The sequence below is a fragment of the Pholcus phalangioides genome, unplaced genomic scaffold (assembly GCF_987345545.1).
Source record: "Pholcus phalangioides strain wild (caught in Gottingen) unplaced genomic scaffold, Ppha-v1.0 ptg000016l_1, whole genome shotgun sequence".
Lineage (NCBI taxonomy): Eukaryota > Metazoa > Arthropoda > Arachnida > Araneae > Pholcidae > Pholcus > Pholcus phalangioides.
The window spans coordinates 14,590,598-14,605,665 of NW_028301609.1; the positions used below are offsets into that span (position 1 = coordinate 14,590,598).

A 15,068-nucleotide genomic window follows, 5' to 3' on the forward strand; every position below is an offset into this window, starting at 1 on the left:
ATATTTAGAAACATCATTAAATTGAAACTTCCTTCCACCACCCATTAAATAAGAAACACAACTGTTATGATTAGAGCCCGGAAGTTTAGACACTAAAAATGGTCAAAATAGACAGGTAAAAAAGGCACTAAATATGCCTAAAATAGGCACTAAAAAAAGGCATTTATAATTTTTGGAAGGAAGAAAAAATAACTACATACAAATGTATTAAGGGTCCAAAAACTAGCTGAAAAATTGTGTGGTTGCACTTAATCTGTCTATTTTTTTAACTATAGTTTATAATAACTGCATTATTATCCAAGTTAAATTGATTTTAAGCTCAAAATAAAATGTTAGTAGATCATGGGGGGAGATACGCCCCCCCCCCAGCATCAAAAGTGGAGTGGGCAGATCTAATGTATATGTATGTATATGAATTGACATCATCATCATCATCATCGTTCCCCCCAGCAATAATGACCTTGCCCCCCCCCCAGACTTCCAAGTCTATCTCCGCCTATGTAGTAGATCCTAAGGATTAAGCCAATTCCAGGACCACCATTACCAGACGCGGAGCTGGTAGAGAAAGCAAATAATTCTCATTTATCTGTGGTAACATTTGGAATTATCATTTCTATAGTAGAAACATGGCTGTATTGTTCTATTTTTGTATAAAAAAAAGAATTAACTTTTTTTAATATCACCACGTATGTGGGACTTCTTCAATGCCTGAGCGAAGCATATTATATAAAGCGTGTGGAGAGAAACAAAAATTTCTAGTTTTCCTCTGCTTTTCTAACACGGACTGCGTTCATTTGAAACAAAATCACTCACACTCAACACCATCCGGTCAAAGCAAAGTAAGTGCATGGCAATACCAATCACTCAGATCACTTATTTGCGTCTAAATAGAGACTGGAGGGGGAGGGCTTCTCTCTCTGATGATAATTAATAGACCTACTGAGAGTAGGAACATTTTAAAAAAGATTAATTCGTGTTTGAAGTTTTCAGTGCTTAAAATATCCACGTTTTACAGATTATGGCCTCTGAAATTCACTAATAAATTTAAAACTATATTAAAAGGCACACACACATTTATGGCACGAAAATTTCAAAAAAACCATTTTTAGAAAAAAAAAAGTTTGAAAATAGACAAAAAAAAGGCATTTATGGCATTTTGCCTGAACTTCCTTGCTCTGGTTATGATTCTTCGATTGGAATGGGTGACCAGTTTTAGATTAATTGTCGCATGAAAAACAATAGTATAATATTGATAAATATTTTTTGAGCAATAATATATATTGTATTATCAAATTTGCTGCAAAACTTTAAAAGTTGATATTTGTCTATAATAAAATACCGTTAGTAACAATCGTAAAGTGTATAACGTATAAAACCGGAATCAAACTCTTCTCGGTTTGAAATATTATCTGAGGCTTTCACGGCCGGCGTTCAATGACCGTTTGCGAGTCATCTTCTCGGTTTATATGCTTTTTGATTACAAACACAGCAAACAAAGGAGGATTATGCTTTGTGAGTTTTACTAATTCATTTTACAACAAACAGCAACTGTTAATATTTCGAGGCAAACTCAACACAATTTGAATAATGTTATTGCTTATAAAATATTTGCTGTCACACTAATTTTTTTTTTTCATGCGGTACACTAATCGAAAACCACTTACCAATTCCAATCGTAGAATGAAACGTGACGAGGCTTTTGAACTCCATCCCAAAAGAAGACTTCTTGCAAAGTTTCCAGGACATGTATAGGAGATCTCAGCGGTGCATAGTAATGGGAGGTGACTATTTCGAAGGACAGTAAGGTAACTTTCGCTAACATTTCATCTACGTTAATGTTACAGGACTATTCGCCGAACTTTATTGTCAGAGGATGCATAATAGTTTATGCCTTTATAATGGTTTACCACATTTTCAATACTTTCAGTAATGAGGCTTTTTGAATAGACGTGTCATAATCATCATCAGCGTCACTATGCGGGTAAGGCAAAGGATGATCCGCATAGAAATCAGTGTTAAAATTGCCGATTTTGCTGTATAAATGCGGAAATTTAGTGAGTTTTCTGACGCATCAATAATTTTAAAAATTGTATTGAATTCTCGATTTTTGAAATATTGAGTTCGCTTAGAGATACGAAGCCCAGAAAATTAAATATGCAGTAATTAGCCGGACCTAACTTTTGAGTTGGATATCCATGCAATAATAACATTGATTTCACAACTTTTAATATATATTTATATCTTCTCAAGTATGAAAATTGATGTCTCCGTATTAAAGTATCTTTTAATATTCAACTGCATAAATTCATGGAGTTTAGGATGTTTAAAAATTAATTATGGGCCCATAAAAAGTACATCGAAAAAAATTCCCCAGCTTTAATTAAGCATTTTTTGAAGCAGAAATACGCAGATGGATAACTTGAAGTTCGGGGGGGGGGGGGGGAAGGAATTTAAAAACTTAGCGCCCCCTAAAAAAGAAAACATAAATTAATATAAATACAGTCGCCCCCCCCCCCCCCGTATACGCGGTTGTTACGTTCCGGAGATGACCGCGAATAACCGAAACCACGGGTTTTTTTGTATATCTCGTTTATTGAACATCAGGAGAAGAGCAGGGTGACGTAAGGATAGAAGGATATGTAAAAGAGGGTGTAGATGTTTTCTGTAAGAACAATGTGATTTCTGTTTGCCGTTTCTTCTTCATATCATCAAGTATGTCGGAGTATGTTGATGAGGCTTCCTCTACTAATTTTTCTACGTGTGAAGAACGTACCATAGAAGGATCTATGTCATGAAAATAATCTATTGCTGATTTGAACTTGCGAAGTCGTTCCACTATGTTACACATGTGAACTGTTCTTCTTCATCTGGTACAGCTTCAGTTTCAGGAGCACTCACTCAGCTGCATTAATTCCTCTGAATTGCTATTAATTAGCTCTGTTAAACTTCTATATCCATATCATTGAACCCTTCTCCCCCGCCCCTGCTTCGCTAACGTGACAATGTCTTTTATAATTTCTTTGGAAATTTTCTAGCTGCCTCCTGGTCGGCAGAGGCTTGATCGTCAGTGATTTTTTACATTGCGTAATCCAAATCGTTTCTTAAACCTATGAAACCAACCTTTATATGCATAAAGTTCTGATTAAATAGACGTTTCACCAGCTCTTTTTTTTATATAAGAGTAAAATTTTTTCGCCTTTCCCTTATAATATTCCAGTCAATTGGAATACCTTTTCTGTGGCCGTCTTGACCCACAAAAAACAGAATTTTCTGTACGAGAAACACATGGGCAGACAATGCAAAGTTTTCGCTGCCATACGTGCAGCAACAGCCTCGGCTGATTGAATTTCAGATTCCTTTTTCTTGATATATCTCACCGTAGATTCATTGATTCCATAATGGTGGGCAACAGCAGCAATTGATTTACTTTCTCCAAGCATATATAGTCAATATATCAATTTTGTTTTGTAAAGTTTTCACTTTTTCGTCTTTTCGAAACGTTATCAGTAGTATTAGAAAAATGAACCATCCTAAACACGTACAACTCAAATTTTGTAAACAAAATACGTGAATGACGATTGCTGAGTGTTGGCAAAAAAAAATTTTCAATGAAGAAAGTAAAACCGCAAATATGGAAAATACGGGGGTGGGGGGGGGTCGACTGTTGTATATATATATACACAGTATATTAATCAGTCGAGGCTGTTGCTGCACGTATGGCAGCGAAAACTTTGCACTGCCTATGGGACCCATGTGTTTCTCGTACAGAAAATTCTGATCCATATTCATTTCTACGTTTCTTTAAATCTAGGTTTGTTTCCTTCATGACATGAGTCACACAGGAAGTCCTCATATTGGTTAACAGACACGGTTTGTATGTCTCTCAAAGAAAGAGGGAGATATCACGGAATTAAAAAGCCTTATTTAAGAAAACCCGGGCAGCGCCGGGTATTATAGCTAGTAATACTGTAATTTTGGCTCGGGGGTGGAGGATTATAACCCCAACAACAACCCCTCCCCCGCTCACGCCAATGTATATCAGAGTTTATTGTACGGGATTTATCTTCCGGTGAGGTTATAATCTAAACCTCTTGATTCGCGAATATGCCTCCCAATAGGATAACAGGGCTCCAATCTCGCGAGTCCTAACCATTAGTTCAATCGGGCACGGCGTGGAGACTCATGGTCCCCACACCTTGCAGCAGGGCCCCAAGCCTGAGATCTTTGATGGGCCGCCAGGTCAGGCACTGCATGTGCGTCCCCCCCCCCCCACCATTATGAATTTATAGTGTGGAAAAACAAAAATGCTGAGAATCCTATCTCGGGGCCTGTCAGACGCGACAAACATTCTTTACCATAAAACCAATGAACGTATTCACGTCTATCTTGTCGTGGCTACACAGGCGTAGACAGACATTTTTATGTTAAAGGACGTTTGCCGCGTCTGACATGACACGGTAAATGTCTGTAGATGTGAATCCACCCTAACAGGTGGTGACTAAGCCGTCTTTCGTTTTGCCCTGGGGCTATGATGCTGTTGAGACGGCAGTAGGGGTACCTTTTTTTGAATAAATATTCAAAAATTTGAGTTCAGTAGAACAGTCTGATTATCATCGAGGGTGAACAGCTTTATAACCATCAAGATTTCTGCGAGAAACTGCGTTGGAAACCGCTGGTCTATGGCACTGTTCAGGGGAATCCTTGGTTTCTTTGATATTCGACCAAGTAGGTGCATCAAAAAAATCTTATACATATAATTGACTTGCAAAAAACATTACCATTGCTACAGGTTCTCCGACGAGTGCTAAATGAAAAATACAGCCTGTAGCCTGTATAGCAGTACATCCCGAACGGTGTACGGTGAAGTTAAGAAAGAGGGAGATGACTTAGACTTTTCTAAGGGATATTCTAAGGCAGTGTTTCTCAAAGTGCGCATGGCTGACCTTTGTCAGGGGTTTGCATCCCTATCTATGCTTTGAAATGATTATTTTATAAGATAAAATATCTACTAGACTATTCTAGGGACCCGCAGAGGAACCATGGCTTGGGCAAGGGAGCCACGGGTGACAAAAGTTTAAGAACCATTGTTCTAAGGCGTGAAAATCTAATGAAACGGGAGCTATATATATATATATAGCTCCCATTTCATTAGATTTTCAACGATATATATGACAAGTGATGAAGGGGAGCTACAGAGCGCGCTGTGAATGAAAATCTATAGATAAGAAAACCGGCTTGACAAAAAAATATGCCTAGGTACACAGGATTCTACCTCTTTACAAGTATTAGAGCCTTGAGTAATGATAACCCTAAGATAATGATACGAGAGTTTATTATTTTTTCGAACGGACAATCAACGCGATTTCTCATTCTCAGGACTAAAAACGCCAAACATAACACATTTTGATGGATTTTTTTTTGTCCACCCTTTTTTTTTACACAGAAACGGAAGTCACATTCATGGTAGACCAAGAACTTGCTCAACTTGCTCTCGGTTTACCAACCAACTCGTTGAGCCTTCCTCGAGGCTGACAACTAGATATCTGAGTTTCCGACAAACCCGCACGAACTTCTTCAACACTGGTACTTGTACCGCAGCACTACTTAGGTACAGTTCCTCCAACATCGGGTCCTGATTACTCTGTAGGAAAGTTTCCAGGATTCCGGAGAGATCATCAGTATTGAGTGCACTGATCAAAATTTCTCTCAGAGTATACTTCCATTTTATGATCGCATTTTCCAACGAACCTGTTTCGTATGAGACGTGGAGCACTTTCAGTTTTTCGGATGGGATGTTGTGTATGGATTCAAGTCCTTGATCGATGGCCAGGTGCTCCAGTTCTGTGGAATTCTGTAGAACCCGGCTGATATGCAGGCCATTGAATAAGCAACTGCTTATGCTAAATTTCCTCATTTCTTTAAATCCCGTCAGGTTCACAATATCTTGGCAGACGAACTCACAGCGTTCAAGTTCCAGAACTCGAAGTTTGGGGCATCCATTTTGAAGTTTGTCGATCGGACATGGGAATTTATTTGGATTATGAAAACACTGCCTCACGTAGCGCACTTGACAAAAATGGAATTCTTCGAGGGAAGGGCAACAATCAGCAATTTTCGAAAACAGGTGGTACTCACTACCAATGAAGTGGATTCTGGTCAAACTTAAATGCTTCAGTTTCTGCCCCCAGTTCTTGAATACAGGATCTAATATGCTAGGGTGCAATGGCATAAGACTTTCGGTAGGATAGCGTTCGTCAAATTCGGGATTGTTGTCGGTAACGCAATCCATAACCAATCGATTGATGTCCCGCCACTCTTTTGTCAGGAGCTGCATCACAAGTCGGCAAACCATGCTCTTCGTAATGTCGAGTTTTTCCAGGTTGCGGCAATACGGAGCCAGTCTAACGAAATCTTCTGGCTTCAGTTTAGGACGAACTTCGTTAATTTTGCTGATATCATCCTCATGCAGTGAATCAGTAGATAAATTCAATGACCGAGTAGCTGAAAGAAGTCCTTTTTCTCCTAACCTGAGCAAGTGGTCGAGGTTCCAGTGCAGCTTCCTGAAGCTGATTTGTTCCCACAACGAAGGGGTAGCAGAGATATCTCTCCATCGCGTGCAAACCATGGAGACGTTCTTGAATAATTCCCACTGGCCTTCGGTTCGGATGTATTCGGAAAAGATCTTCAACATCACCTCTGGAGGCAAATCGTTGATCGACTTCATGTTGTGACCGTAAAATCTCCAACCACCTGCTGTTTCTTTGGGAACTTCAAGCTTGACTCGGCAACTGAATATGGTTCGGTTGTTATCAAGGATCGGTCTGAAAATCCGAAAGTTTCACAAAATATCGAGAAACAATGGAGATTTTACAACAGTGTTATAATTAGTGCTGTACATGACGTTTCTTTACAAATAAACTTTTATCTGAAAAAAAAATGTCATTTTCAAATGCATCATTACGCAAGAATTTTATAGATGACACCCCATCCCAATTCTCTGCTGTGTCATTTTCCATCAATCATAAATCAGTGACTGCAGTGTCATCGGCCGACTGCGCCAGCTGAAATGGGTTGGCGCGAAGCGTAAACGAGGTGCTGATGACGACTATGTTCCAGCTAGGTGATTTCGCCCGGATCCTACTAGAATATACGATCTGCGGCCTCGTCGCTGATACCCATCTACTGAGAGCCAAGCGACGTGGTGCCTATCGACATTTCGTAGTGACGAATGTCTGACAACTTGTAAATTGAGATTATATTCCAGAGACAATCAATCTTAATTAGTCTTGGCGATACTAAGATTATTCATATCAACTCTTTACTGTAAGATGAGCGTGATCTAACAATTATACCTTTTAGATCCGAATCAAAGATCAGTACGTAAGAACGTATAAACCACCGACAGATGAATTATATTAGCGATAATTCATCACGTCAAAGTCGCGATTCCACAATTTTATTTACCATCCTTAGATGAACTATGTAATGCGTACACTTCAATTATATGGCCCGTCGGTTACCGGTTTTCATGGATATCTGTGCTACTTGTCTAAGACTTATTAATACACCTTATTTGGAGAAACACCAGGAGTCATTATATCTTCCTGTATAGGACTATTAAGCAACGTATAACAGCAAAGACGGGCCGGCGTTGAGGAAAGACGATTTATACCCTTCTTTTATACCCCAAGTATTACTAGACTTCCGTCCAGGATCATCCACTATCGGTGAGATTTTACGAACCAACGGACTCTTCAGTACGTACCTCAACAAGGCTATGACCACAGTGTCAAGGGACGCTGTTTAGAGCGCATGGACGCTAGAGTGTTCATCTTCGGATGGAATCAAGAACTTTCGGAAGATTATGATGTAGATTTTATAGTTGATTTTTTTCCCCGTATAGTATGATCCGTCCATTGACCAACATTGATTACGTGTGAATCTATATGTGAAATCTATATGTAATATTATTTGTTATCCTGAAGATATTTAATAACATTGCCAGACACACCCATGCTCCGGGAACGATTTGATATCTCACTGAGATTGGAAGCGGGGTGTGTTTCGTCTTCAAAGGTCAAAGTGCCACCTGCTATCGAATACTATAGGTTTTTTTTTCCTTATTGTTTCATAGAAGTATAAATAAAGGGTGCTCAGCTCTTTTAAGGAGAGTGCGAGCCACTGTATTGGTTGGTTTGAAAACATGTAACGGGCCAGTTAAATGATCTGCAAATATGCCGCAGATCGCATAAGTGATCTGGGAATGTGCTGCGAGCCTCGCAAGTAGTATGAAACTGCACGATGAGCCATTCAAGTGATTTGTTAATGTCCTGCGGGTCCCTTAAGTGAGCGGAGGCTCACTCAAATGATGTGTTAATACGCTGCGGCCCCTTAAGTGAATACCTGCTACTTAACCGTACATGTACCTCGTACACATTCCTATACGGAATTTCTAACAAGTTGGTACACGCCGGAATTTGCGTGTACGTGTTGTGAATCTAACATGAAGTTTGTTCCTGTATAATGCTTGTTATGTGTAGTGCTGCCATCTGCCGTAAATTTTTCTGACTGTGAGTGAAGTGTAATGATTTAGTAATTGTACCGTTGTGTGTAGACCTGTTGTTCTCTGATCTGTAAATCGCTGCTAGCTCTTAAATGATCTGGAAATGTGACATTTAGTTCATTTTTACAAAACTAGGTGTGAGGTCACGTACCATTTTAGTTGACTTCGAGGGCCGCATTTGGCCCGCGGGTCACGGGTTGAGTATGTATGAATTAAGTGGTTCGCAGCATATTTACAGATCATTTGAGTGACCCCTCCACCGGAAAATTTTGAAATCAATGAAGAGACCCGCACTCTCCAAAAGTTTGAGCACACTTGATCTATTCATTCCAATACCAGCAACCATGCCGGTCATATAAAATTTTTTTTTTAATTCCTGATACATCGATTTTCTGCGATTTTTGATAGCACAGGGTAGGAAAATAGTTTTCCTCCTCAGGGTAAAATAGTAGTGTTAATCTGGAGAAAAAGTCTAATAACTTGAAAGAGGGTACTTTATTTGAGAGAGAGAGAGGTATACATTCTTTCCCATCTAGAATTGGCCATAAATTCACAAAAGAATAAGGATAGGTTAAAATCTCTCAGTTACAAGGAGAAGAGAAAGAGGAGGGGGCTGGGGTGCCATCAACGTCACCATCAGTTCAGATTTGGCAAGGGAGGGGGGGGGGGTGTTCTCAAATTCCTCTCAACAGCCTGTCAGCGCGATTTTCTCGGAAAAGGGCATTTTTCTGAAAAACGAGGGGTGTGGGGGAAGCAATGTACTAAATTTATATAGACACACACATAGGTGAAGAATAAATATCTAACGTTAAAATCCTTCAAATAATTTTTCTTGCTTTTTCCTGGAAGGAGAATGATGGAAAAATAGAGTAGGAGATATGGGTTTACCCCCTAGATCTCTACACCTTCTATTCCTGGTGTTTTTGACACACGAAGGCAATTTTCCATATTATTAACTTTTACAGCTGTATCAGCTCGTTTTTCCGTGACTCGTTTAGATAGAAGAGGAGAAGGGGCGAAAAAAAAGCTGTGCGAATTCTTTTCACACAACATAAAGCTGGAGAGACACCACCACCAGCGAATCACTTAATCAAATGTGACACCTCCGGTAGTGATCTCACGTAGAAACTTTGTGTAATGTAAACGTTGCGCGTGGTTGGGGGGAAGGATATAGTTTCATAGCAAATCGAGAGAGTATAAAGCCCTCTTTTCACGCGCCATATTGTGAATAGCCCGATTTCCACTCTAATAGCATTCCAGTGTAATGTTCCTGACAAGTTCAGGGTTGCCATAACTTATTGAGCTTCTGTGAAGCGCTAATAAATTTTATTCTTGCAGTACACTAAGCAAAGCCGACCTTAGGGGTGTGCGGTAGGTCAATATACCTGCTCTAGAAGGTATTAGGTAGGCGCGGTCGCACCGGTCCCCGCACTTACGGCAAAACAAGTGACGAAATATACATATATTTTCATCAATTCTAGAAATTATTTCCCTATAATCAATTCTAAAATAATTTCTCTCATCTGATTATGATTTTTCATCAATTCTAAGTTCCCCCCCCCCTTTCTATCGTTTCATTTTCTCACGTGGTTGCAGGTGGTTTTTTTCTATTGTTTTTTTTTAATTTCAATATTTTTTATATCATTAATTTCAAAAAGGTCCGTCTACGGGCCAAATTATTTTTTTCAATGATTCTTTTCTGAGAATTTATCAGACAATTTTTGAGAGTAGTTTGATTTAAAAAAAATTTCTTTGAGAAACGAAATTTCCTAATTTTTTACCTGTATGACATTTTGCAGCTGCAATTCACGTGGTCATCGATAATCGTTGTGTAACTTTAAATCTTAATAAAACTACAATTTTCCGCGAATAATCTGTGGCCGCATAAAATTCGGAGATACAAATTTTGACACTTCAAAAAAAACTGCGTCTTTATATAATCCATATATGCAGGTTGCCCCCTCTTATTGTTTTCCAATGGCTATTTCCCGAACCGTTAATTTTAGAGACAACTTTCAATTTGAAAAAAAAAAAATGTTTCAAATCATGTCACCCATCATTTTAAATTCCGTCCATATATATTTTTTATAATTATAAAAATAATTCAAGATTTACAGAAGACTGGATGTTGTGAAGATATGTGCCGGACGAGTGCAGAGTCAGCACTCGTCCGGCAATCGAGGGACCCGGGTTCGACTCCCGGTAGAGGCAGAGATGAGTTTTTTCCTTCCTTAAAAAATGAACATCTCAAATAACAAATATCTTCACAACATCCCGTCTTCTGTAAATCTTGTATTAACAAGTGGAGAGCGACATTCATGTCATATAAAAATAATTATAAAAAATCAAAAATTGGAGGGAAAAGAACGTTGTACGTTAGTTTATGCTGTTCTTTCCCCCCCCCCCCTTTTTCTCCGGTTTTTATAATTCAAAAATCTCAGCGAATAATGCATATAAAATTGCAAGTTTCGTAACTTTCGGTTAAATAATTTTTTCTCATTTTTAAACATCATTTAAAACCTTCTTTACTAATTGAAAGTTCTCTCTAAAACCAACGGTTCAGGAAACAGCCATTGAACAACAATAAGAGTGGAACAGTTTCCACTCTTAATGTTTACTAAATGCCAAAGGGATTTGTACTTTCAAAATTATTACTAATGCTATTTTACCACGCCCAAACAGTAGCTTTTAAAATTTTGAAGCAAATGTAATAATTTCACAAATATTATTGTTTATAAAATAGTTTGTAATGCCATTATCATATTGCGTTTTTGTATTCTTCATATCAATGAAAAACCGGTTACTAATTTAAATCGGAAAAGTTTTTTTTACACTATAAATTCACTATAGAGGCCACACCAAAGATTCCAGTCTTTGGGATCAGCATGATGAGCTACAAGAGATGCTCGAGGGAAAAGCAAAAAATTTATTTCTACATGAAATGTACTCTTTTAACTCCCCCGGATGTGTGTATATCATCTAGTTTCACCTGCGCGGACCTGTTTCTCTGCGCAAAATTTTGATATCAGTGGGGAATAGCAAAATAAAATGCCACCTTATTATACAATATGGGGGAATTTTTTTTTCTGCACAGCAAAAAACTCCGAGTGCACGGAGGCATTCTCAGGCTCTAAAACGTCTAAATTTTGTTAACTTATCCACCATGAAAAAATTGTGCCGTTCTTTGTTACTTTTGTCCCAAACCGATAAACGGGTAAAAGTGAAATTTCATCAGCAAAAATATGCCTTCAAGAAAATAACAATGTAGTACAGTATTATATTAAATGTAAGAAACATCATTGAACTGGGATCTCTGCTGCCACCTATCAAATAAAAACACAACTGTTATAATTCTTCGATTTAAATTAGTGATCGGTTTTTCATTGATATGCCGCATAAAAAACGCAATACGATATGACATTATTAAATATTTTATAAGCAATAATATTTGTTAAATTATTACGTTGGCGTGTAATTTTTAACAGTTAGTGTTTGGATGTAGTAAAATAGTATTAGTAAAAATTTGCAAAGGTACAGGCTGAGGGCCCTTGCATCTCCCGGTGATTCATTGCTAATGCTATTTTACCACACCCAAACAGTAAAAATTTTGTTAAAATTTTGAAGTAAATGTAATAATTTTACAAATATTATTGTTTATAAAATATTTTGTAATGCCATATCATTCTGCGTTTTGTATTCTTCATATCAATGAAAAACCGGTCGCTAATTTAAATCGGAAAATTATAGATAAGTGGCAGCAGAGATCCCACAGTTTAATGATGTTTATTACATTTAATATAATGCTATACTATATTGTTATTTTCTTGAAGGCATATTTTTGCTGATGAAACTTCCTTTTTGTCTTTTTATCGATTATTGACAAAAGTAACTAAGAAAGGAATTTTTTCATTGTGAATAAGTTTACAAAGTATGAACGTTTAGAGTCTTGAGAATGTGCTTACGTGAGTTTTTTGCTGTGCAGAAAAAAAAAATTCCACATTGTACATATAAGGTAGCATGTTATTTTGTCATTCCGCCAGATATAAAAATTCCGTGCGCAGAGAAACAGGTTTGTGCAGGTGAAATAAAATACAATATGCCCCTATTCTGTAAAAGAAAGGATCCTTGGTATAGAATTTAACAATTTTATTCAGCTCAGCGGGATTTTTTAAGCAGGCTGAAGTTTAGCATTTTTTATATTTCACATATATAGATGACAGCTGGTATTCCAATGTAACGACATTGCACTGTTTACATACTCCACATGGGAGGGGAAGCGTTGAGAGAGAAGTAGGGGGGGTTACCATAAATTCCTACACTTGGACTTGAGGACGCATGCGTAAGTATCTTTGGCTATGTTCCTTAAATGTTTAGAACAGAGAGATGGCACAATTACACCAACAATCAAAAACAACTGTTTTCCAACCATAACAGAACCGCTTTTAACATATATATGTATATGTTGCTACCAAAGCTCGAAGTTGATCCGGCCAACGTCTGAATTTGGAACTTTCGCTGGGCTTCGGCCAGCCCCTATATGCATGGGTACCCGATTGGCATGGTGGTAAGATGCTCGTCTACCATCGTGAAGGTTGTTGTCAGGGTCCCGGGTTCGAACCCAAGGGAGGATAGTGATAAGATATTTTCCCTAACGAACTCGAGGCGACCACCGATAGACAGCGCCTTCACTTCCAACCCATCTCACTAATGGCAGTAAATTGCGATATGGCCAGAGTTGGTGTTTGGTGAAGTAGCCCCTATATGTTGATCTATATATATCCCTATATATGGATCACTAAGATATCGATATTTAGATTCCTTTGTAGGGGTGTCATGGCTAATTATGAATGACCATAATTATCACAAAAAATACGCCACCGTGGTGATGACCCGAATCATAGGGTTCGATATATAGGTGCCGACCAAAGCCCAAATTTCGGATGTTGGCCGGGTCAGCTGGGCTTGCCAGTTTGCGAAAACTGGTCAACTTTGGCAGTGACGTATATATTTTTATAACTGTTTTTCAACGGGGGGGTATTTATTGTTTATCAGGCATTGAGTGTTGTTTCACCAATTTTGTTTTTCTGAATTGAAAAAATATATTATCTCTAATTCTTAAATAAACTACCCCATGACCATCTTATCGCATAGACCCGCCAAGCGATGACCAGAGGGCCTTCTCGGGTGTATATGCAACATTCACGATAATGGGATTAGATGCTATGATAAATAATAGTCGCTGTGGTGGTCGAATGGTCATAATGACGGGCGAGGATCCGGGTTCGAGCCCCACCGTCGCCATAGTGGTGGTCGGCTCAAGTTGGTTTTCTGTGGTTTCCAACTTCAAGGCGCAAATGCGAGCCGATCTTCCCCGTTAAAACAGGTAACGATTACAACAGACAACAGGAAATATAGATGGCAGCACCGAAAAATCAAACACCACACTAGATACGCACTCATACTGTTAGGTAAATACACTACCAGCACAACTCACTAGGTAGTAAATTGTCCATCGCAATATACCTGAGTTGTGCTCGGTTTGAAAGGAAGCTATGATAAATTGCAGGCACTGCTTGGGCAAATGCATCATTTTTCGAAGCGAAAATTTGAACAATTCAAAAATAAAGTTTTTATTCATTCTATGAAAAAAATTGTAATTATCAATTATCACATTTCCCCAATAGAATTAGTTTTTTTTAAAGTAAAAATACACAAAACGTAGATAAAATAAGTTTATTTACAAAATCAACAAATATTTTTTTCCAAATGACAAACACAACATTCAATGTGCCCGAATAAGAGACTCTATAAAGGAGTCAGCATATTCGATAGTAAGTCGATTGTCAGTGGAAGCTTTTTCTAAAAGACTCCGGTAAGTAAGATCACTGCAGTAACTCTCTGGGAATTTTCTTTTCAATCTAAATACCAAACCAAGATTCCACAATAAATATTAGAGCAACATGATAACATCAGAATAAACACCATTACTGCAATTTCTTGAATATAATCCACATTTGCGAATCTCACTACTCTGAGAAAACAAAAAAATCATTCCAATATAATTAATACACAGAGCAAGGATTCTCAAACTTTTCCACCATTCAATGGTTATCCGCCAGCTTCCCAGAGCTGTTTAACCCATTTGCATCATTCGAAAATGTGGAAAATTGGCCCATATCACCAAAATCTTTTTATTGTATAAAGTTAGAAATATTTCATAATGAAAAAAAGCGGAAAAGAAAATGGCGTACACAAAGAATTTATAATTTTACTTTTTTAAATGAAGATATGCATTGAAAATAATTTGAAAAATTAAATTTAATAGTTTTATACAGTATGATAGTATTCTAGTGTTTTGTTCTTATGCATAAAAAAACTACCGCGCATATATGCACTTATGATGCAAATGGGTTAACAAAGAATATATATATTTTTGATAAATATTTAATTTTTACGTTTTTGCATAAAGAAAGTTTCTGACGAAGTAAATCTGGTATTGAACTGT

General features: G+C 37.8%; 2 protein-coding genes across 3 annotated transcripts in view; both read right to left on the reverse strand.

Annotated features, from left to right (window-relative positions):
- Positions 1-5,458: 5,458 nt before the first annotated feature.
- Positions 5,459-6,724, reverse strand: LOC149075114 (F-box/LRR-repeat protein 6-like). The gene has a single exon (XM_089246045.1). The coding sequence runs from the start codon at positions 6,722-6,724 to the stop codon at positions 5,459-5,461; it is 1,266 nt and encodes a 421-aa protein (XP_089102171.1).
- Positions 6,725-14,282: 7,558 nt separating this feature from the next.
- The window catches only part of LOC149075115 (putative RNA polymerase II subunit B1 CTD phosphatase RPAP2), a 29,414-nt gene continuing 28,628 nt past the window's right edge, over positions 14,283-15,068 (reverse strand). For both annotated transcript variants that reach the window (XM_089245674.1, XM_089245673.1), the window contains exon 11: positions 14,283-14,481. In XM_089245674.1, coding sequence (XP_089101800.1) covers positions 14,346-14,481 — 136 coding nt within the window. In that variant the 3' untranslated portion in view covers positions 14,283-14,345. The remainder of the gene's footprint in view (positions 14,482-15,068) is intronic.

Excerpts from the sequence above, each read along its gene's own strand:
- LOC149075114 (XM_089246045.1), bottom strand. The coding sequence starts at position 6,724 with ATGAAGTCGATCAACGATTTGCCTCCAGAGGTGATGTTGAAGATCTTT.